General features: G+C 32.8%; 1 protein-coding gene and 1 long non-coding RNA gene across 2 annotated transcripts; one reads left to right on the plus strand and one right to left on the minus strand.

Annotated features, from left to right (window-relative positions):
• The first annotated feature begins 11,107 nt into the window (after window positions 1-11,107).
• LOC127699193 (uncharacterized) lies at window positions 11,108-21,508 on the plus strand. The gene is made up of 2 exons (XM_052202958.1): window positions 11,108-11,543; window positions 16,981-21,508. Exon 2 carries the CDS (start codon window positions 17,245-17,247, stop codon window positions 18,757-18,759), a length of 1,515 nt encoding a protein of 504 aa, XP_052058918.1. The 5' UTR covers window positions 11,108-11,543; window positions 16,981-17,244; the 3' UTR covers window positions 18,760-21,508.
• A 148-nt stretch (window positions 21,509-21,656) lies between these two features.
• On the minus strand, window positions 21,657-22,631 carry LOC127699216 (uncharacterized). The gene is made up of 2 exons (XR_007981129.1): window positions 21,775-22,631; window positions 21,657-21,744 (listed from the first exon to the last, which is right to left on the minus strand). It is a non-coding gene; the product is annotated as an uncharacterized LOC127699216 (long non-coding RNA).
• Window positions 22,632-24,757: the final 2,126 nt, after the last annotated feature.

The raw sequence follows: 24,757 nt of genomic DNA on the forward strand, positions 1-24,757 counted from the left end.
TAAAGATAAAGACAGCGTGTTAAAAATCACTGTTTTCTATTGAAAGAAAAAATGTAGCATTAACGTATGAGGATTGGAGCAATGTTGTTTGAATTTAATAGCGAAGTGTCATTATATTTGAATAATGTAGATAAATGAACATTTTGCCAACGAAACTTTTTAGTAGTTAAACATTTATATGCGTGTATACTTTTATGAAATAGTAAGGTCGTTTTCAAACTAAACATCCAAGCCATTTAAATGAATAGCTCAAATTTAAACATAAGGTAAAATGTATTTTACCGTTTAAGTAGTGTCTTTGTATAGGACGTTTCTATTAACGTATTATCGTTCAGCTCCATTTCACGTTAATAATTGGTTTAAAACCAGTTTTGAAAAGCTTATTACAATATCTATTTATATGTATTTAGTCATTCTAGATCGATTGTTATAAAAAGAACACAGACTTGGAGTACAATATATTCACATCCAGTATTTTTGAATAGAGAATTCTCAGTTGGAGATGCAAACGTTTGAAAGCTGATTAACGTTGCCATTATAGCATCAAATTTTTCGTTTCGATATATCGAAATAAGAACAAAGTAAGTTAATTGTATTTGTTGTCAATGTCATAGATTATTATTTTATACTTTACTGTCGTGTTTATTCGAATGTTGTTGTAATTTTGGCTATGACTTCACACAAATAAGATATTCTTTTTTACACATCACACATTCTTTTTCATCACATTGACTTAAAGGATGAACCTTCATCCTTTTCTATGCGGTTTTACCCGACAACGTTTTTTTTTCTTTTTGTTTTTGTATAAAAAAATCGAAAACATATTATGTAATGCTTGGCAGCATCATAATTTTGGAAATGTGTGTTCTTTTTCATGTAATTTTTTTCGAAAAATTCCGAATAGGTATTGTTTTTCTTAAATATGTGTCAGCTTATTTCTCTATTTTTTTCACACTTTGTTAATTTGGCCTTAGACTGGATGTGACTATTATTGCTAAGTTCGAGTTAGTCATACAGCTTTTTTAACGTTACAGTTATTATACATCCTTGTCTTGCAAATATTTGGCTTTTGACGTTTCTGTTGAAGAAATGGTCTTCAAACGCATAAAATGCATAACGTTTTGTATTCATTCTTTTCAATTGAGTTCCAGTAAATTTATTGTTAGTGATATATTACAAAAAACAACACATATTAAAACTCATGAGTAGACACAACAAATTCGAAAATGACAAAAGAGAAACTGATAAAATAACAAAACAATATTTAGAAGTATAGACTTACCGGCCACGTCCACTCTGTGTAGTATTTGTATCCATCTGATGAGTTAAGCCTTTTTCAACTGATTTTCATAGTTCGTTCTTATGTTGTACTGTTACACCACTGTCCCAGGTTAGGGGAGGGTTGGGATCCTGCTAACTTATTTAGCCCCACCGCATTCTGTATGTATGTGCCTGTCCCAAGCCAGGAGCCTGTAATTCAGTGGTTGTCGTTTGTTAATGTGTTACATATTTGTTTTTCGTTAATTTTTTGTACATAAATTAGGCCGTTGCTTTTCTCGTTTGAATTGTTTTACATTGTCATTTCGGGGCCTTTGTAGGCTGACTATGCGGTATGGGCTTTGCTCATTGTTGAAGGCCGTACGGTGACCTATAGTTATTAATATCTGTGTCATTTGGTCTCTTGTGGAGAGTTGTCTCATTGGCAATCATACCACATCTTCTTTTTTATATTAGCTAAAACGAGAGGTTATATCTGTATTCCTCCGGAAGGACAAGCAGATCCTACTCCTTTAATTGGACCTACATATTGCTCATACAGTTACGACTTCGGTGATTTGACATTTCAGAAAAAGTGAACGGGTTTGTGGTCACGACAATTTGAACAATATATGCGGTCATCTGTGATTCAAATATTCTGTAACGGTCAATCAACTCGTGATGGTGTCCTCAAAATGTGACTACAACTTGACCACTTGGAACCTTTGGTTCAATAGCTTCTTTTTATAATTTTTACTTGACGACACTTTGTTTTCGGAAATATGATGTAGCAAATATAATAGATAATTTCGAATGCACGAAGGTCTAACCACCACATGCTAATCAAGTGCGCAACTGTCTCCACTAAAGGTCAAATAACGGATACAACAGATACGGTTAAGTATCAGCTTCATAACAAAATTCTTTGAAACTTTAAAGATAATAAGCACATACTGTGTTAATGGGCATATCCATTATGTTGTCCACAAGGATTTTTTATCAGTTGACTTTTTTAGGAGTTATTACCCTTTAGACTCGGGTGATATTTTGTTTGTTCAATGACAATATGAGGGCGTGGGCATACTCAAAGAGGTTCTTGAATTGTGTTTGTCTAATTGGGAGTCAATGACCTGATTGCACGTGTGCTAGTTCCCAATTCACATATAATCCGACTGGCCACGTTATCACCGAGACCTCAACATTGTCAATAACACTTCCCTGCAAAATTTGGTATCCAAAGGTCCGAAATATTGTGAGCCTAAATCCATCAATTGGAAATACAACTTCAAAATACTGATGGATTCAGTCGAGGATTATGCCAGGCAATGGGATAAACGCGAGAAAGAAGACGTAGATACTCTTTCCGAATGGAGTAAGGCTGTGAGGTTGTTGATACAAATCCGAATTAAGAAACTAAGTGGGTCTATCAATACTCACGCTACGTCAATTTTTAAGGACCCAAATGTTGCAAAACACTTGTCCTACCTCCATGACAAATATGTTGTTGTCCCCGCAGATAAAGCCCCAAACAACATCGTTTTTGTGTGTAAATATCATTACATAAACTGCTTGATAAATGAATTAGGTATTGACAATTCACTTGGAAACTCAACATATACCCTCACGACACTTACCAAAGAGGAAATCCTGGATAATCATAGGTCTGTTCTATGTTCCTTTGGAATTTCAACCAAAGATGAAGAACTTGATCTTCCATCACTGTATTGGATACCTAAACTACATAAGTGTCCTTACAAACAACGGTATATTGCTGGGTCTTCCAAGTGCTCCACGAAACCTCTTTCTAAATTATTAACATCTATTTTATCAGCGATCAAAGCCGGGCTCCAGACTGATGGTGAAACTGCCTATTCTAGAGGTGACATGAATCAGATGTGGATACTAAAAAATTCCAAAGATCTTTTAGAGAAATTAGAGTACATACAATCTAAGCCTCTCTCAACTTGCAATAGTATTAAAACATTTGACTTTTCTACACTTTACACAAGTATTCCCCATTCCAAACTCAACGACAAATTGAAAGAGTTGGTATTACTTTGTTTCATTAAAAAGAATGGCGAACGTAGATACAAGTATCTTGTCTTTGGGAAGGATAAATCCTATTTTGTAATGTATCACTCTGATTAAAACAAAAATTTCTCTGAAACTGACATTATCAGGATGCTTGATTTCTTGATTGACAACATATTTGTTACATTTGGAGGACGTGTTTTTCAACAGAATGTCGGAATTCCAATGGGAACCAATTGTGCCCCTCTTCTTGCCGACTTGTTCCTTTATTATTATGAGGCTGACTTCATACAGGAACTTCTTAGGAAGAAAGATAAGAAGTTATCAACATCCTTTAACTTTACGTTCCGCTATATAGATGATGTTCTCTCACTAAATAATACAAAATTTGGTGACTATGTTGAACGAATCTATTCCATCGAACTAGAGATAAAGGATACTACAGATACAGTTAAGTCTGCTACATATCTTGACTTACATCTAGAAATTGACAATGAGGGTCGGTTGAAAACAAAACTTTACGACAAAAGATAATTTCAGCTTCCCGATTGTGAACTTTCCATTTCTATGTAGCAACATTCCAGCAGCGCCTGCATACGGAGTATATATCTCCCAATTGATACGCTATTCCTGGGCTTGTATTTCCTATCATGATTTCCTTGACAGAGGATTGCTGCTCACAAGGAAGCTATTAAACCAAGAGTTCCAAATGGTGAAGTTGAAATCATCCCTTCGTAAATTTTACGGACGCCATCACCAGTTGGTTGACCGTTATGGGATAACCGTTTCACAGATGATATCGGATATGTTCCTTATGTCGTAACTACAATACCCTTACCTTTTAACGATTGTGACCTACTAAATAAAACTTTTTACCGGATTTGTAATAACATAAGCAAAACGACGGGTGCCACATGTGGAGCAGGATCTGCTTACCCTTCCGGAGCACCTGAGATCACCCCCAGTTTTTGGTGGAGTTCGTGTTGCTTAGTCTTTAATTTTTATGTTTTGTCTTCTGTACACTTATTTGTCTGTTTGTCTTTTTATTCAAGCCATAGCGTTGTCATTTTATTTTCAATCTATGAGTTTGACTGTCCCTCTGGTATCTTTCGTCCCACTTTTAAGATATTTGTATAACTAAGTGTTTACTAATCTTCAACAATAATGAAAGTAAAGACATACACTGCCAACAGCATACATTATCTTCAATACATGAAGATCTATGAAAATGCTAAATGATTGTGAAGACTTAAATTGTGAACTGTATGAAGGAAGATGTAAAATGATTGATGAGCCAATTTTCCATCTGTGACCAAATAATTTAGAAGCTAGCAAAAAGTAAAATAACAAAAAATTCAAAACGGACAGTCCGTATTCAAATGGCAAAATCAACAGCTCAAACACAGCATACGAATGCATACGAATGGATACAACTTATGAAGATAATGGTTTTATAGCTAGCTAAATCTCTCACTTGTACGACAGTCGCACATAGTTCCATTATATTGATAACGATGTGTGAACAAAACAAACAGACACAATAGGTAAAAATGTCAAAAAAATAGGGGTACCATATAGCCTTCAACAATGTGAAAGCCCATTCTACAAAACAACCTCTTCTTTAGAAATGTTGACATATTCTGTTTATTATCTTGACAAATTTTCCCAAATGTAGATATAAGAGAACTATCTAATCTAAGATAGCTCGCGCTTAACAATAGCTGAATAGACATTTATTGTTGAAATGTAGAATAATAAGTACCATTAATGTTTTTGGCTTCAAATAATGTAAATGATACTTTTCACAAATTTTAAATGTGTGTTTGGCTATTATTTCCTTTTTCATATATGCTTAATTCACTGAGAGGAGATAAACATAATTAAGAAATTATACAAACAATCATCAGATGTTCTGTTCAGACATTTAAATACATTCATGCCTTATTTTGCAGTAAATATACCAAATGTCAGTGGTTTTCTCCATAAGATGGACAATAACTAAGATGTATGTCAGATTGGAAGGCAATCAAATTTGTCATATAACTAATACTGGTTTTGATTGTTTCGAAGACAATCTCGTCTATAACTAGTTAAGGAACAAACAAGACTTTATTACCTGTCTATAATTTTCAAAGGAATAAAGAGGACTTTACTATCTGTCTATTATTAGCAAAGGAATAAAGTTTTCTGTCCATCTATAAATATCAAAGGAATAGACTTTACTATGGCATCTCTTTCTGTAGAGGAAGAAAACTATGTTCGAATGAGTTTGATACTAACTGGAATTTCTCCTCGTGCAGCTAGAACTTTCTTTGATAGTGAATTTTCTCCAGCTTGTTTAGGTGTAACAATAAAGAAGGAGTATAACAAATTGTTTGCCTTGAAAACGAAGCATAGAATCAACCAATCACAGTGGAATCTCCTGTGTCCAAGATTTCCTGGTAAGTACAGACATTTTTTTGTGTGTGATATCCTGTTCTTAGATTCCCATTAAGTAATATACACATACCTGCTGGTTTTACCATCGAAAGTCAAAAATTCTTTCCCAAAGATATCCTAGTGCATACAATGGAAATACTAAATATCCTATTTCTTTTGTCAAATCTATGTGTTTGTATTCCTGACCAACAACCATGTTGCAATGCCTAAAATTAAATCGTAATCATCCCGAGTATGTATGAGATAATTCCAACTGAACAATAAGTAAATAAAAATCTACATTGATCAATCAATGAAAGAAATTTTGTTATATCTTCAAAACTAAGAAAATCCGACTGATCTACCTATTTTTCACTTCTTCTTTTACCACTTGACTCCAACATATACACGGATCACTTTAGTATTTAAGGATGATCATACAGGGAGAATTAGGGATTGCAATAATGTTTATTATGAATGACATTTCCCATCATCTGTACCTATTTTGTTTCACGATGCTTGTAATTTTTATTTGCTAGCTTTGTAGTTTGATAGAATATATAAATAATATATGGATTAAATATTGCAGAATATCTAAGATTTTCCAAATAAAGACTGTTTAACATAAAAAAAAACATAAAATAAAGGAAAAAACCGTTGACTCTATCCCTCTTTTTAAAAGAATCTATTTGTTAACATAGTTTAGTAATGTTCAAGTATTTTGAATACAGTTTCACTCTATTTCATTCGCAAGATCATAATCAAGAGATGTCCCCTTTGGTTGTGCCCTGCTATCTTTTAATACAACAAAATATTTCTGAAATCACACTTAGCAGAATATGATTTGAAAAAGTAATAAAAAAATGCGTGTATTTGATCAATGAAACCATATTGTAATTTGTTATCAAAGGTACCAGGCTTATAATTTAATACGCCAGACGCGCGTTTCTACATAATACTCATCAGTGACGCTCAGATCAAAATAGTAAAGAAGCCAAACATGTATAAAGGTGAAGAGCATTGAGGCCCCAAAATTTCAATCAACTTTCCCATTGGATATTTGCTAGCTCATTTATGAGTTTTGTAATATCAAAACGATGTATAATTGCCCAAGGCAGTTATGTTGTTTCGTCAATTATAAACAAAAAACCCACACTTTTTATCGTCTTATTAAGAAATGTTATTTCATTATGAAGCTAATACAGACTTTTAAAATGTCTTTTGTAAATTGTGATGTTTGAACAGAACATTTGATGTCGATCTAGTATATGCAACACAATATGCTTTTTATTTCTTAAAAAGACATTTAAAATACTAAACACCCATCAGTTCATATATATATATATATATATATATATAGATATGAAGTGAGCAAAAAATAGTAAAAAAATATAATAACCAATGTCATAAGGTTGGCAATGATACATAAACTACACCAAATACAAAATAATTGCATTCAACAATGAGTAAAACCCATACACTACACCAAAGATCAAAGGGCTGCCCACATCAATGAGTAAAACCTATAGTTTACTTTACAGACCAAAGGACTGTCTTCAATAAACAATAAATAAATCTTATATATTGCACTAAAGCCCTCAACAAGGAGTAACACCTATTGCTACAACAAAGACTAAAGGATTGCCTTCAACGATGAATATATATATATATAGTATTGAGCAATACAAAATCGGATAAAGGTAACAAAATGTACACAGTTCAAAAGAAAATAAGTTTCTTGATTTATGCTATATAGAAATACACCAATCAATGCAACCACTCCTGTTACTGGCTTGTAGAAACATTTATGTGAGCCCAAATTATTCTCTTATAAATAGTGGTATTACAGTAAGTTCGAATGAACATGATAGCTATTTGCTTTTTAGTGTTATTACTTTTATAATGTATTTTCCAGATGTTCCAGATTCTAAAACATTCGATGTGACTTTGATGATACTATTACTGAGAAATTTGACTCAAATGACCCCTCCTCTTTGTGGATTTGACCGTTTACCTTCTGTAATGGAGACCACTCATGCTGCAGATTTAGCAAGGATCAAGCACTACAGGAATTACCTGGCTCATCTGGATGATGGCAGACTAGACACAGGGTTCTTCAATACTGCATGGAATGATATAACGTGTGTATGTATCTATATCAAGGTCAAGATAAGGAACTTTGAACTACCTGTTACATGTAGAAAGATATTTGAAACAAAAATCAGAAATCAAATTTAATTCATTTCCCCGAAGTACACTAATCATCTTATTAATTTATTTATGGAAAATATATCTGTTTATTGTCTAGCCTGCATCAAAATGAGCAGAATGTAAGACTAAGGAATACATATCTCATGTATCTGCGCCACCTGCAGCTTTGGTGACAGCGGAAATTTTGTACACTATTTGTTTAAAAAAAGCTTTATTTTTTCACAAACTAAGAGACTAGATGCTTCATACTTTGTATATACAAGCCTTATATTACTAAGTTTCGGTCTGTAATATGTCTATTGTCCATGACCTCATTTTAGTGAATCAGGTTGTTCTAACAAAAGTGTATAGTTTTATTTTGTCATGTGAATATCTCGCTTATTATGAAGTAAAGGATAGTTATGCAGTCAAACCTTGACAAGTCTAGGTCAAAGGGACCCAAAATAACTCTGATTCCTCTGAGGTTGAAGTCGTCTTAGGTTGCATATACCATTATGGTGTCCAATTTCAAAATTTTACCTTGTATTGTATATTTGATTTATCAAGGTTTCAATCAAATCATTTGCATCGATAGTACATTTACTGCTGAAAAATTATTTATTGCATAACACACCGGACAGAATGAACAGTTCACATATAATATGACCAACGAAAGTACTAACAGAACGAAACAAGTCGTTGCAGATGAATGTATTCAACTTTTATTCCTTGTTGCTATCTGTAGAGGTTGAGACTTAATTGCTTACAAATGTTTAATTATGATTTTGATTATACTTTTTCTGTAATGTATTTTACCAGCTTTTTGTCACAGGTAAAATAATATTAACAAACATAGTGCTCACCGTGGTCAAATAAAAAGGGTGTCGACAAATAAGGTTTACATGTCATTTTGATTATTATACAAACACATTGATTGACATAAAGTTATTAAGGCAACTTATTTTAATGCACAATAAAACATTCGATTTCACTGGAAATTTCACTGGAACTACAAATTCCTTAAACAATCTGAATCCTTGGTTAATCTCCATGTTCGTTTGGCAGGCTTCATCAAAACCTTAGCCTCATTAAATGGACTAATTATTTAATGGTACAGTTTTATGTTTTTGTTGGTTTCTCATAAGCATGTAACATTCAGAATTAGGAGTAAAGACTTGTCCGATCGGAGTCAGAATAATGTGTAAAGGTAGATTGAAATTTCTTTTCTGCGGACCTTGTACTAGTACTTTGAAAATCTGACACAACATGTTATGTCAGTTTTGTACAAAGAATAGTTAAAATCTATAAATCATTAATATGTTCTCATCCTGAATATATGCATTTAATTTGCATCCATCATAATCAACAATGTTAAGTTTCAGAGATCTGTTCTCTTTGTGGCTTACTATATATTTACTTACGATTAACTCCATTTGGTGTATACAATGAGTGTGTGATGTACATGTCAGTTTATAGATTTCTTCTAACCTTGGCCTCATTTTCATGTTTCATTGTCTAGGTTTTTTTAATAGTTTGGTCTGTTTCTCAGAAATTCTATGTCAAACTGGTTTACTTTATTTGATTTCTGCAAATGATTGTATGATGTGCATATCCGTGTTACAGGGTATTCTAGCCTTGACCACATTTTCATTAGTCATCATTGCGTTTTTGTGGTTGTTCTGTTTCTGAGATATTTTAAACTATAGATAAATTATGTTTGGTGTATAGAATGTATCATTTAAATATCTGTCCGGCAGCATTCATCTGACCTACATAGATATAAGAAGATGTGGTATGAATGCCAATGAGACAACTCTCCATCCAAGTCAAAATTTATAAAAGTAAACCATTATAGGTCAAAGTACGGACTTCAACACGGAGCCTTGTCTTACACCGAACAACAAGCTATAAAGGGCCCCACAAATTACTAGTGTAAAACCATTCAAACGGGAAAACCAACGGTCTAATATATATAAAAAACGAGAAACGAGAAACACGTATGAACCACATCATTAAACGACAACTACTGAACATCAGATTCCTGACTTAGGACAGGTGCAAACAATTGCAGCGTGTTTAAACGTTTTAATGGTACTAAACCTTCACCCTTTTTCTGAAACATGAATGTATATATCATTTTCAATCAGGATAATAAAGCATGCCAGACATTTCAGTTTGTGCACTCTTGTTGATGGTTGAACACATACATAGCTAATAACCTTGTCAGATATCATTTAAGTGTAAACATTTTCATCAAAAACCAAACAGTTCTAAAAACTGGTGAAGCTATTAACTGATTAACATGTTAAAAAGATACAGTTTCGATTGAAATTCTGGTCATTAACCAAATTGTAATCAATAGTTAGAATAGTAAAATTTGAACAAAAATTATTGAGGGAAGTCTGCAAAAGGTCATTTGAGCTTTTGCCATTCCTTAGGCTTAGTTGTTGGCGTCCGCCTATCTATCGTTTTTCATAAACTTTCAAAAAAATCTTTGAACCTGTTTGGACAAAAACCCATCCTGCATAGTCATTAACAAAAGGCCCCACAATGAAAAATGCAGAGCAATTTAAGAGAGAAAGATAAATGTCTGATTTATTTACGAAACAATGACCGAATATATTAGTGGATTGTTTCGAGTGGTTGGAATTTTTGTAAATTAATTGTAGTTTGGCTTTCCTAAACGTTGGTAAACTCAAGTTTCTGTTCTGGATTTCTTTGGTTTTTGTAAGCTGTAAAGATGTTCCTGTTTGTTTTAAACATTGTTTACTATACTTTGGCTTGGTTCATCTTACCATATAAATGAGGCTCACATGGCTTATTCCAACTAGAATATGCAGATTCAGAAATAATTATAAAAAAAAGCAAAGCTCAGAGAAATCCAAAGGAAGCAAGTCCATGTTCAAAATATAAAATGAATGAGTGATAAACCAGTGATCAATTAATATACTGAGGATTAATTTTTTTTTTATGGTTTCAAATTTAATTTTCATGGTTGGAGATGATTTTGAAAGACTTGAGTAAGTGTTGTCTTCCCTGATTTCACAGATTTGTTCGAGCTGTTAGACGACTGTCATTGATTATTAGCTTTTATTCCAAAACTCCCTTTTCAACCTGCAATTTTCATTCAAGTCATCAAGAATGACAAAATTCCAAAAAAATAACTCATAAAATAATTGCAAAATAAATATGGTATATTTTACAGGCCATAGATAGATTAGGTGGGCAGCAAATGAAGCAGGAGTGTAATCATCTAAAAACCAAACCTTTAGATCAAACCAACCAAGAAATAATGATGGATATTAAACATTCCAATAATGAAATGCGGGAACTTAAAGAATCATTGGAAAGTTTGAAGATGTCACATACTAAGATAATAAAATCTCATGAATTACTTGAAGAACACCATGCAGAGGTAAAGCAATCCCATGTAATGTTACAGGAAGACTATACAAAAGTTAAGAAATCCCATCAGATATTACAAGAAGACCATTCAAAGGTTAAAAAATCCCATGAGATATTACAGGAAGACTATACAAAAGTAAAGAAATCCCATGAGAAATTGCAGGATGACCATAGGAAAGTAACAGACGAAATGGAAAAAGTGAAAACTTCTCAAAAGGATAGTGTGCCTTGGAATATAAGAGGTAAACAATTTGAGTGGACGTACGATACATCTACTCAATTTATTGTTAGATAAGATTAATTCGTTGAAACGTGATCAATCATCAGTTTATTGGTTATAGGTTGCATACTTGGCAAGAGGTTGAACAAGGATTCTCATGTTGATAATTTTGAATATAAGAGGTTATAAACGAGAAAGGTCTGGTAAGTACTTTGGGATGATATAGATCAATACTGGGTGGTAATCTTAAAACCTTTCGATGAAAGAAATCAACAGGGGGTGAATTTGATAGCATTAGATGTCCAGAGGTAAACACAGAGGTTGATATCTTGAAGATCAATAATTGAAGGAATATTTGTAAGAGGTAGAGTCTTTGGGGTCAGGTCGAGATCTTTGGCAGTAACAGATTAGTTGAAACCTTTAGAATATTAGATTGATTGATTGATGGCAATATTGATATCTATACAAAATGTACTGCTCTAACTTTTTAAGGCAGACTGCACCTTAATTGAATTGCATAGCAATAATTTAAATTATTCTTCCAGATGCTTGGTTGGTAACTTGTTTACGTAGAAATCTAAATGAACAAGTTCAGATTTGTCATTGCTTAATATGTACATTGCTAAATTAAAATGAAATGAAATATAATTTGCAGCAATAGCAAGATGCCCGAGTAACAGGAATAAGAAATAGCCCCAATAGTTTTCCGTTAATTCAATGCAAAAGACTAGTAGCTGTGTAAATCTTTGACAAGAAAAATAGTTTGAAGTATAAAATGAATTGCTGGATAGGAGACGAATAGAGACATCTTTTGGTTAAAGTAAAGTGTTTATCAATATTGGTTCCAGGTTCAGTTATACGCAGTACACTGGGTTGGTGATCGGTATTAGAAAATTTCAATTCCTAAAAATGCATATTGCATGATGGTGTGTATGGCAATTTTGAAATCGAAATTGCAATAATTTTGATCAATTATTTAGTGCCAGAATTAAGGCTATTCAAACAAAGCTTGTTGTTGCTACCAAATAAAGAACGGGTGGTTAGAAGACCTTTTATAATAAAAGGGTGTTGACTATATCTTCCTTGCCATATGCGTATATTTTCTATCGGGTATTAATGGAGCAGACCTTACCAGTATGTAGAGATCTTTTTCAAATATGTATGAGCATTGTCTTATCACAGGGAGCTGTTTCTTGTTATGTCGCATAATATTAACCAAACTTTACTTAATAAAATACAAAACAGTTAACATGAACATGTATTATTAAGAAGTTTACAAACCTCAAAGAAATTAAACTTACGGTAGTTGTATATCATAAATATAGAAATAATTAGATGTGATGTATGATTACCAATAAGACAACTATCCACAAAAGTTCAAATAAAGTTTTCATCACTAATGTATTGTTAAATGGCATTTACTTTTAGATTTTAGTACCCTTACTTTTCTGCATTTACCCTAACTTTTGGTTGTGCAGGTTGCACCATTTGCTTACGAGTGAAAAGCCAACCATCTTGATGTAACTGAAGGGATAGCTAATCCTCAAGTCTTGTCAATTTTTTACAGTATTTTTAGTAGCTTCTAGTCCCTTTGAATATATAAACATGCATATGGCTGTAGTACACCTCTATAAACCTAAAGCGAACAAGCTTCTGACTTAATCATATTATATTGGTTGTATCTGATTTCTTGTCTTCTCTCAGCAGTGTTTAATACATATGTATGCCTTGTATCTTTTCTTCCATTAGTAAAACAATTGACTTTTCATTTAATAGGTTGTGTCAGTATCTTTTTAGGTTATCTTTATAACGAATATGTCACAATAAAAAAGACTCATCAGTGACGCTCGAATCCAAAAAAGTTAAAAAGGCCAAATAAAGTACGAAAATTCCTAAAAGTTTTGCCAAATACAGCTAAGGTAATCTATTCCTGAGGTAGAAAAGCCTTTGTATTTCAAAAATTCAAAAGTTTGGTAAACAGTTAAATATGACCATATCAATGATAATTCATGTCAGCACAGAAGTGCTGACTACTGGGCTGGTGATACCATCGAGGAATTAAAACTCCACCAGCAGTGGAATCGACACAGTATACATGTCTTTCTTTTTCATAGCGAAGTATGAATCAACTATACCCAAACATCCTGGTCACAGTACCAATTATTGGGGTTTGGTTAGTACTTCTTTCTATTTATACAAAGCAAAGTAGTAACCAATTAAACCAAACAATCTTTTTGCAATTTGCAAGAACAAATCAATAAGGATTTTACTTGTGAAAATAACTTGTGATTTAAATTAATTAAGTTATTCATCATCACTCTATCTCTATCTAAGAGAGGGCGAAAGATACGAGAGGGACATTCAAACTCATAAATCGAAAATAAACTGACAACGCTATGGCTAAAAAAGAAACAGACAAACAGACAAACAATAATACAAAAAAACACAACATAGAAAAATAAAGACTAAGCAACACGAACCCCATCAAAAACTACGGGTGATCTCAGGTGCTCCGGAAGGGTAAGCAGATCTTGCTCCACATGTTGCACCCTCGTGTTGCTCTAGTTAGTACAAACCCGGTAATAAGTCTAATCTGGTAGGTCAAATCATTTATCTAATTAAAAATGGGCACACCTTATGAAATTTACAGTATTCAAGCTTAACGTTTCAACGTTTCAATGTTCATCTTGAAAATTACTAGTACTTTAAACCATATGCTTATGATTGTAACATATGAGTATATATGCATGACCATGTTCGTATGGTCAAAATACTCATATGTCTAAAACATATCAATAGGATATTTATTGACATTAAACATGACTTTAACACAAATCAAAAGAAAAAGGGAAAGGGAATATACCACGTTATAAATCGCATGCGTCCGAAATGCTTTTCTGGATTTACCTTCATCAAGAACGCTCAAAGCCGAATATGCAAAGGCCATGGATGTATTAGAAGTGAAACAGTTGAAGAGTCATACAAACATTGATTCCCTTGTTTAAATAGCAACAGCTTTTACAATTTCTTCTGAGCTTTATTTCTCGATGGTAAGGTTGCAATTTATAATATTCTATTTTATTATACGACCGCAGATGTTTTTACATTTGTATAATGTAATCATGTTGTGAGCGTCGTCGTCGTCATCCGAAGACATTTGTTTTTCAGACCAAAACCTGAGTATAAGTTTATAAATGATTTTTAGGGATATTGTTCTAGCTGTTTAGTAATTAGGAGCCAAAAAGGGGCCACACATAAATATGTCTTGTTTCAGGACAATAACGTGTGTGTAAGTGTTTAAATCTCTATGAAATTAAAAAACAAAGTTCCATACCTCAAAATGTAGGTTGGGATTGATTTTGGTGGTAATGGCCCCAACTGTTTGGGAAAAGGAGCCAAGAAAGTACATTTTTAATACTTTGCATAAATTTCTTTTTTCTTGAGCAATTTCAATGGGGTTTAATTCAAAGTCTTGAATTCTAAGGGTTCTTTAATATGCTAAAAATAACCGTGTATTTAAATTTTGGATTTGGACCTCGTTTTAAAATTGGTCCGCATTGAGGTCCAAAAGGGTCCAAAATTAAACTTTGTATAATTTCAAGAAAAAAATGAATTCTTTGGTTCTTTGGTATGCTGAATCTAACCGTGTTATTTAAATTTTTGATTTTCGGTTCAGTTTTCAAATTGGTCCTCATTAACGTCATTAAGATCCACAAGCTCTAAAATTAAACTTAGTTTGATTTTAACCAAATTTAAAACGGGTCTTTTTTGGTATGCTGAATCTAAACATGTTTTAAGATATTTGATTTTGGGCCAATATTTCAAGTTGGTTCAAATCAGTGTCCAAGTTTAACCTTGTTTGATTTCAACAAAAATGTAATTTATTTGGTTCTTTGATATGCTGAATCTAACTGTGTGTATAAAATTTTTGGATTGTTAGCCCCATTATCAAATTTGATCCATATTGAGTTCCAAAGGGTCTAAAATTTAACTTTGTTTAATTTCCTCAAAAATTGATTTTTTGTGGTTCTTTGGTATGCTGTATTAAGATTTTGGATGTCGAACCATAATAAGTCCAACTTCAAATTTTGTAGTTCTTAGACAACATTAATCCTATGTTAAATTAGACACCTATGCTTTGTCAAATATTTAATCACAATCTAAATTCAGAGCTGTATTGCAAAATTAACAGAAATTGTTAGTAGATTCATAGTTGAAAAGAGATATAGCATCATATTCTAATTTTAGACTTATGAATAAATATAGTTTGAAATTTACTGTTCATCATTAGATATTTTGAAAAACAATTACAAGCAAGTTCTATAGATTTTTTAAGACATTATATCAATGATGAATGATATTTTGGAAATGGTATTTTTTTTGTAATTTTTTTTAAGAACTTCGTGGAAAGTTTATTGTTATTCTGTATAAATTAATTTTCAGAATGCTAGAAATATATAGATATATTTTTTATGAAACGAATCTTCTTAAAAATTTAGCTAATATTGTCCATTGACAAATAAATAAAATAAATTCTTTGTGTACTTGGATATTATGAATCTAACCGTTTATTTAGATTTTACATATCGGACCATAATAGATATAATTCAATATCCTTTTTTTTTTGTTCTTTGGTCACATTCATTTTGTGACAGAAATCTATGATGAGTAAAATATTTAATCACAATCCAAATTCAGAGCTGTGTCAAGCTTTAATATAGTGTTCTGTCTTTCCCCAACTGTTAAGGATTGCGGTCATATATTGCTGCGCCTAAGAGCATTTTATTGTATTCTGTATCTATCTTACAATACTGAGACACTAGTCGCGCTACTCCAATAGAATATGTTGATATTTTATATCAAGTGATTAGGCATCAAACAATAGCAGAACCTTCAAACATGAAATGAGCAAGGATAAGAATAAAGTTTAACAAGGATATAGAAGTAATCAGGAAGTGTAGGTTGAAAAGAAGTTATTAAGGATGTCAGGCGCCACCTAGATTTTACCCCCAAAATAATAGGTAGAATTAAATCTATTTTCTGCTGCTCTGGTAATGAGAACACAAAATTGAAATAGTGAGAAATGTGTGTTGGCAATTGGTGTAGAAAATGCGAGAAACTTGAAGGAAACTCTCTGGGACGAGCAACAATTTTTTGTGCAAAATTAAGCAGTTATAAACACACAAAGGTGTTGATAATTCAGAATTTGACAGTTTTATCAATGGATCTTTTATAGTCAAAACACAGGACGCAAAAAGGCTATACTTGTCGCCTTTGTAATAATTACATTGTGTACTTCATTTTCACCTGTGAAGATTTACATGGAAACATTATTCCTTCAATATTATACACATATCTGAAATACAGCAATCAGTTGGTTATTTATAAAATGAAATGATAAACTGTTGTATCCAGATATTTCTTTGTCAGTAATGATGATTTTTTAATTTATATTTCAGAAAGAATAAATGATACACTTAAAGATTGGAAGGACAATGATGATACCATGTTTATAAGTACAAGCGCTGCCCAATATGTACTCAAATGTATTAAGGAAAACAGTTGTGTAACTATTACTACAAGTTCTGGTGTAGGGAAGACAGCAACACTGAGACATGTGGCTTTACAAATGGCAAAAGAAGAGTTTGATGTCCTTCCGGTGACAGACCCAGCTGACATTATGAGGTTTTGCAATCCTAAAAAGAAAACATTGTTTGTTGTTGATGATTTATGTGGAAACTTTTCACTTTGACCAGAGTGATATAAAAAGTTGGGAACCAATCATAGAGGATATAAAAAAAATTCCTGATAAAAATCAAACAAAAATTCTTGCAGCCTGTCGGTTTCAGGTGTACCAAGATGGAAAGTTTGATTCATTATCAGTTTTCAAGTCCTGTGTGTGTAACATGTTATCTGAGAACATTTGCTTGACAAAAAATGAAAAACAATTAATAGCTAATGTGTATCTCAATGCAAAAGCATCTGAGATAAGTGACTTTTATGATATTTATGACTGTTTTCCTCTTTTATGTAAATTGTACCATGATAACCCTGAAATTATTATTACAGAATTTTTTCAGAATCCCTATTCAACTTATAAAGCAGAGATAGATAAGTTTCTTAAGAAAGGGCTTTACGCTGAATACTGTGCTTTGGCTTTATGTGTCATGTTTAACAACCAGTTAAAGGAAGAAATGTTGACAAAAGATGTGAATGAAGAAACCAGGATTATCATTGAGAACACATGTGAGGCATGTAGATTAGACAGGGGAACATCAAGACTTGTATTACAGGATGAACTTGACTCACTCACAGATACATTCATAAAGAAAGAAAAACATATGTACAAAATTTTACATGATAAAATATTTGACTTTCTTGCTAACATCTTTGGACAAAAGATAATATATTGCTTGATCAGGAATGCAGACAGTAGTTTGATAAAGGAACGTTTTGTATTAGAAAGAAAGGACGACATGGATCAGTTTATTACTATTATACCTCTAGCTTATCATGATATGTACATGCAGAGAATGATTGATGACTGGTCAAAGGGAAAATTACAAGATGTATTTAGTAACATCAATATGAAAATACCTATGTTTAGAGAGAAATTGCTCTTCTTTTTGAAAACACTAGACAAATCTGACCAGAGACACCTGGCACATATCTGCGATCATAGTAATATATTTGAGAAACGATTTGGAATTTTTGGTCATGATAATGACCATACCTATGATAATTCTTTATCACTTTGTTGCTATTTAGGATATATTTCTTTGGTCAAATGGTGTTGTGATCATGGTGTAAATATAAACAGGTGTACATACAATGGTCAGTCTCCAATAATGACTGCTTGTAAATATGGTCATATAGAAATAGTAAAGATGTTGCTAGACAGAGGAGTTGACTGTAATAAATGTGACAGGTTTGGTCAGTCACCTGTAATGACTGCTTGTAAATATGGTCATATAGAAATAGTAAAGATGTTGCTAGACAGAGGAGTTGACTGTAATAAATGTGACAGGTTTGGTCAGTCACTTGTAATGACTGCTTGTAAATATGGTCATATAGAAATAGTAAAGATGTTGCTAGACAGAAGAGTTGACTGTAATAAATGTGACAGGTTTGGTCAGTCACCTGTAATGAAAGGCTGTAAACATAGTCATACAGAAATAGTAAAAATGTTGTTAGACAGAGGAGCAGGCTATAATCAAAGAGGTATGAGTCACCTGTAATGAAGGCTTGTAAACATGGTAAAACAGAAATAGTAACGATTTTGTTAGACAGAGGAGCTGAATGTAATAAATGTGATGTAAACAGGGTTTCACCTGTAATAATCGCTTGTAAATATGGTCATACAGAAATAGTAGAGATGTTGTGAGACAGAGGGATAGATTGTCATAAATGTGACTGGAAGAGTCGGTCACCGGTAATGATGGCTTGTCAACATGGGCATACAGAAATAGTAAAAATATTGTTAGACAGAGGGGCAAACTATAATGAATGTAACAGTTGGAATCAGTCAACTGTAATGAAGGCTTGTGAACATGGTCATACAGAAATAGTAAAGATGTTGTTAGACAGAGGAGCTGATTGTAACACATTTGATTTATACAGTGAGTCCCCTGTAATAATCGCTTGTAAACACGGTTATACAGAAATATTAAAGATGTTGTTAGACGGAGGAGCAGACTGTTATAAATCTGATGAATATGACAGATCACCTGTAATGATTGCTTGTGAACATGGTCATACAGAAATAGTGAAGATGTTGTTGGACAGACGAGCAGACTGTAATAAATGTGACAAGAGAAGTCAGTCAAATGTAATGAAGGTTTGTGCATTTGGTAATACAGAAATAGTGAAGATGTTGTTAGACAGAGGAGCAGACTTTAATAAATGTGATGAGTATGGTCAGTTACCTCTAATGAAGGCTTGTGTAAATGGCCATACAGAAATAGTGAAAATGTTGTTGGACAGAGGAGCAGACTTTAATAAATGGTGTATGGCCATACAGAAATAGTGAAGATGTTGTTGGGCAGAGGAGCAGACTTTAATAAATGTGATGAGTATGGTCAGTTACTTCTAAAGAAGGCTCGTGTAAATGGCCATACAAAATAGTGAAGATGTTGTTGGACAGAGGAGCAGAATTATATAAATGTGACATTTGGGGTCAGTCACCTTTAAGGGAGGCTTTTGAATATGGTCATAAATAGTAAAGATTTTGTTAGACAGAGAAGCAGACTTTAATAAATGTGATGATTAGGGTCATTTACCCCTACAGACGTCTCGAGCAAATGGCAATACAAAATAGGAAAGATGTAATAAGTCGGAGAAGAAGACTCTGATAAGTGTAATAAAGGAAGTGATGCACCTGTAACGAAGGTTTGCGAACATGGTTATATCGAAATAGTGAAAATGCTGTTAGACAGAGGAGTAGGCTGTAATAAATGTGACTCAAATGGTAAATCACCTGTAATGGAGGCTTGTAAACATGGTCAAACAGAAATTGTAAAGATGTTGTTAGACAGATGAACAGACTATAATAAATGTGATGATAAGGGTCACTTACCTCTTAAGACGGCTTACGCAAATGGCAGTACAAAAATGGTAAAGATATTATTAGTCAGAGGATGACAGAGAAGCAGACTGTGATTGGATTGGTCAGTCAGCTTTATAGATTGCCTTTGTAAATGGTGACAATGATATCGTTGCGATAATTAATCCACATTTCAGTCAAAAAATGGTTTAAATTGAAGTTTAAACAATTTTAAAATGTTTTAAAGCCTAATTTTGATATTTATTTATTATTAATATAATTCACAAATATGAAACAAATATTTCTATAGAGAGTCATTACTTGTTTTAAACGATATATTTCTTTGATAAAGTGATTTGTGACTAAGAAGACGGACTTTGACTAAATATGTCTGGTTACATGCTGACTAAACATGGCACTGCTGTTTACATGATGACAAAACATGATGAGTAAATATTGCACTATTTTTATGATACTGACTAAACATACTGCTGCTGTTACATGCTGATTAAGCATACCACTACTGTTTACATGCTGACTAAACATACCACTACTTTTTACATGCTGATAAGATATAACACTATTGTTTACATGCCGATTAAATCTACCATTACTGTCTACATGCTGACTATATATACCATTTCTGTTTACATGCTGACTAAATATACCACTCTGCCTACATGCTGACTAAACATATCATTACTGTGTACATGCTGACTAAATATACCGCTACTCTTTAAATGCTGACTTAATAATCCACTGCTGTTTACTGCTAACTCAATATATCACTACTGTGTACATGATGATTAGATATACCGTTACTGTTAACGTGCTGACTAAATATACCACTTCTTTGTACATGCTGACTAAATATATCATTCTGCTTACATGCGGACTTAATATTCCACTAATGTGTACATGTAACTAAAAATACCCTTACTGTTGACATACTGACTAAACATACCATGCTGCCTACATTCTGACTAAACATACCATTACTGTGTACATGCTGACTAAATCTAACACTACTGTTGACTTGCTGCCTAAATATACATCTTCTGTTTACATGTTGACTTAACAGATCACTACTGTTTACATGCTGACTAACGATACCACTACTGTTTACATGCTAACTAAATATTCCACTATTGTTTACATGTTGACTAAATATGCAACTACTGTTTACATGCTGACTAAATATAATACTACTGTTTACATGCTGACTAAATATACCACTACAGTTTACATGCTGACTAAATATGCCACTACTGCTTACATGCTGACTAAATATGTTACTACTGTTTACATGCTGACTAAATATACCCTAACTGTTTGCATGCTGACTAAATACACCACTACTGTTTACATGCTGACTGAATATACTTCTACTGTTTACATGCTGACCAAATGTGCCATTCCTGCTTACATGCTGACTAAACATACCACTACTGTTTACATACTGACCAAAAATACCACTAATGTTTACATCTGACTAAATATACCATTACTGTTTACATGCTGACTAAACATACCATAACTGTTTACATGCTGACTAAACATACCACTACTGTTTACATACTGACCAAATATACCACTACTGTTTTCATGCTGACTAAATATACCACTACTGTTTACATCTGACTAAATATACCATTACTGTTTACATGCTGACTAAATATACCTCTACTTTTTACATGCTGACTCAATATACCACTACTGTTTACATGCTGACTAAATATACCACTATTGTTTACATGCTTACTAAATATACCACTATTGTTTCCATGCTGATTAAATATACCACTGCTCTTTACATGCTGACTAAATATACCACAACTGTTTTATGCTGACTAAATATACCACTACTGTTTACATACTGACTAAGTATGCCACTTCTGTTTACATGCTGACTAAATATGCCACTTCTGTTTACATGCCGACTAAATATGCCACTTCTGTTTACATGCCGACTAAATATACCACTTCTGTTTACATGCCGACTAAATATTCCACTACTGTTTACATGCTGGCTAAATATACCACTACTGTTTACATGTTGACTATATATGCCACTACTGTTCGAATGCCGACTAAATATACCACTTATGTTTACATGCTGGTTAGATATTCCACTTCTGTTTACATGCTGGTTAAATATACCACTACTGTTCACATACCGACTAAATATACCACTTCCGTTTTACATGCTGGTTAAATAGACCTCTACTGTTTATATGCTGACTAGACATACAACTTCTGTTTACATGCTTACTATGCTTTAATTAAAAAATGCAATGCTGTAAATGAAAATCCAATCAATGGTCACATGAAATTTTGAACAATTTAAGGTTAAGAATCGCTTATTACATTAGACTTTTTGTAAGAGTTTTCATCCAAGCTGGACATACTTTACTTTAACGAACATCAAAATCATAAATATATAATATAATTTTATAAATAAGTTGTAAATGTTGTATGAAAAGGTTCATTGTTCTTTTTACGAAACAATTTATGCATAAAAAATATTTTTGTATATATGGAAAATTTTCATTGATTTATTCTTATCTGATTGACGTTTTTTTTTTTTATATATTTGTCTTTTCATTCTAATCATTATAAATCAAAGATCTTAATTTTGTTTAATGTATTTAATTGTTTTTATAAATGATTACTATGTTCATCAGTGGGCGCCATAATTAGCTCAATAAAATAACTTGTAGTTTGTATTGATGTTTGTACAAATTAAATGCAGATAATTCTTTTATCACATTTTAACAAAATGAATTTGTTCGCATACTTTCAGCACTAAGGTTTGATTAATTGTTAAACGTTTATACTATGTATTAAATTTTTAAATACTTGGTATTCATTTATTTTTGTGTGTATCAACTTTTGTAGATGAAGACATGTTGAATTTATAATGGATATATGATTATGTGGTTCTGCCCAAGTTTTCATTCAAGGACACTTATGAACTTCCTGGAGCACTTACATTCGTTGCTGATCTACGATCAAAGATATCCACGAAAATTGATACTCAACGAATAATAATTAATCAATTGACATCATTACGGGTCTTTATAAGGTCTACATTATTGAGAACATGAAGGTCATTATGAGATTTACATTGGTGAGAACATGAGAGTTATAACAAGGTTTATCGGTAATCTGTGCATTTCCCCTTTGATGTGTACTCGCTGATAATGTCAGTATCAGTGGACGGGTCGTGAGAAAAAAGTAATTGGGTCAGTTTGCAATTGACATGCGCGAATGCACCGCGAGTTTTTTGGTGAATGAAACACTTGTCATTGTTTAAAACGTTTTGAACGATTGTGTGAAAAATTGAACAGAAAATGTACGAAAACCCTGATAAACTTTAATTGCGTTATCTGCAGTTTTACTACTATTGATAGCTTTCCTTACTATTCACAAGGACGTCGTATAACTAACATATCGTCCATGCTATGCTTATCTGAGTTTTTATTCATAGTCTGGTGCTGTTCCAAGGTGTCTTCTTTTTCTGTTTCTTGAGAAGTATTTGTTTAACCTGTTCAGTCACTATTAATTGTTACAATTCATATTCAAACGCAACATATAGATAGTGACAAAAAAGGTTCCACTATCGCATGAGACTGAGATCCGTTAGAAAAAAATGAAGTGTACACATTTTCGACATTTTTGTGGGACCATCATAAGGAGATGTGGTTATATTGTCAATATATAGACAGATATTCATAGACAAATTCAAATGCGGATCCAGGATAAATTTTAAAAAAGGGGTGCCCGGGGGCCCAAACTAGAAAGCGTTTGGTGTGGAACGTAAAACGTCTGCATTATTCCATTAACCATAAATATAGCCTTTGTAAGGAGTGACCCGGGTCGCCTTCCTTTAAATCCGCTTCTGAAATTAAAGGTAACAACAGGGCCTTCAATATTTCATATTTCCGGTCCGGGTTGAAAAATAAATGACATGACTTTGAAAAAAAAACAAAAATTTTAAGCAAAAGTAAATAGACCAAAGGCAAAGTTGAGTGACATCTATTAAAATGTTTGAAATTATTATGAAGTCGACAAGAAATGAGCTTGTTCAGAAAATTTACAATCAGCCTACAGTCTCGTTGCCTCCTGCCTGTAAAGGCTGTAAATAAATGTCTGCTTTATACACAGACTGTCACAGTGCTTTGCTGAAATGATTTAAAATCAATGTGGTTGTTGTCTGGATGAAAGTAGTCCAATTATTTGGACTAGTAAAGGCAACAGTAGCATACCGCTGTTCAAAATTCATAAATCGATTGTGAAGAAAACAAATCCGGGTTTCAAACTAAAACTGAGGGAAACACATCAAATATAAGAGGAGAACTACGACACAACATTAAAATGTAACACACACAGAAACGAACTATACTATAACAATGGCCATTTTCCTGACTTGGTATAGGACATTTTAAGAAAAAAATGGTGGGCTGAACCTGATTTTGTGGCTTGGATGAACGCTGAGCATATAATGACAAGATAAATGTAATGTTTAAGAAAATTATTCATCCAACAAAGCCAAAGATTTATCTTGAACTTCTAAAACAATGATAAATCTGCTGATTCATATCGTATCATTCTATGCTTTGTGAAAAAATAAAGAAATTTGACTTACCGGTATGCTACCATTATATTCGGCATTGTTAAAGTTTCCAAAGCAG

This window comes from Mytilus californianus, unplaced genomic scaffold (assembly GCF_021869535.1).
Source record: "Mytilus californianus isolate M0D057914Y unplaced genomic scaffold, xbMytCali1.0.p SCAF_4, whole genome shotgun sequence".
Classification (NCBI taxonomy): domain Eukaryota; kingdom Metazoa; phylum Mollusca; class Bivalvia; order Mytilida; family Mytilidae; genus Mytilus; species Mytilus californianus.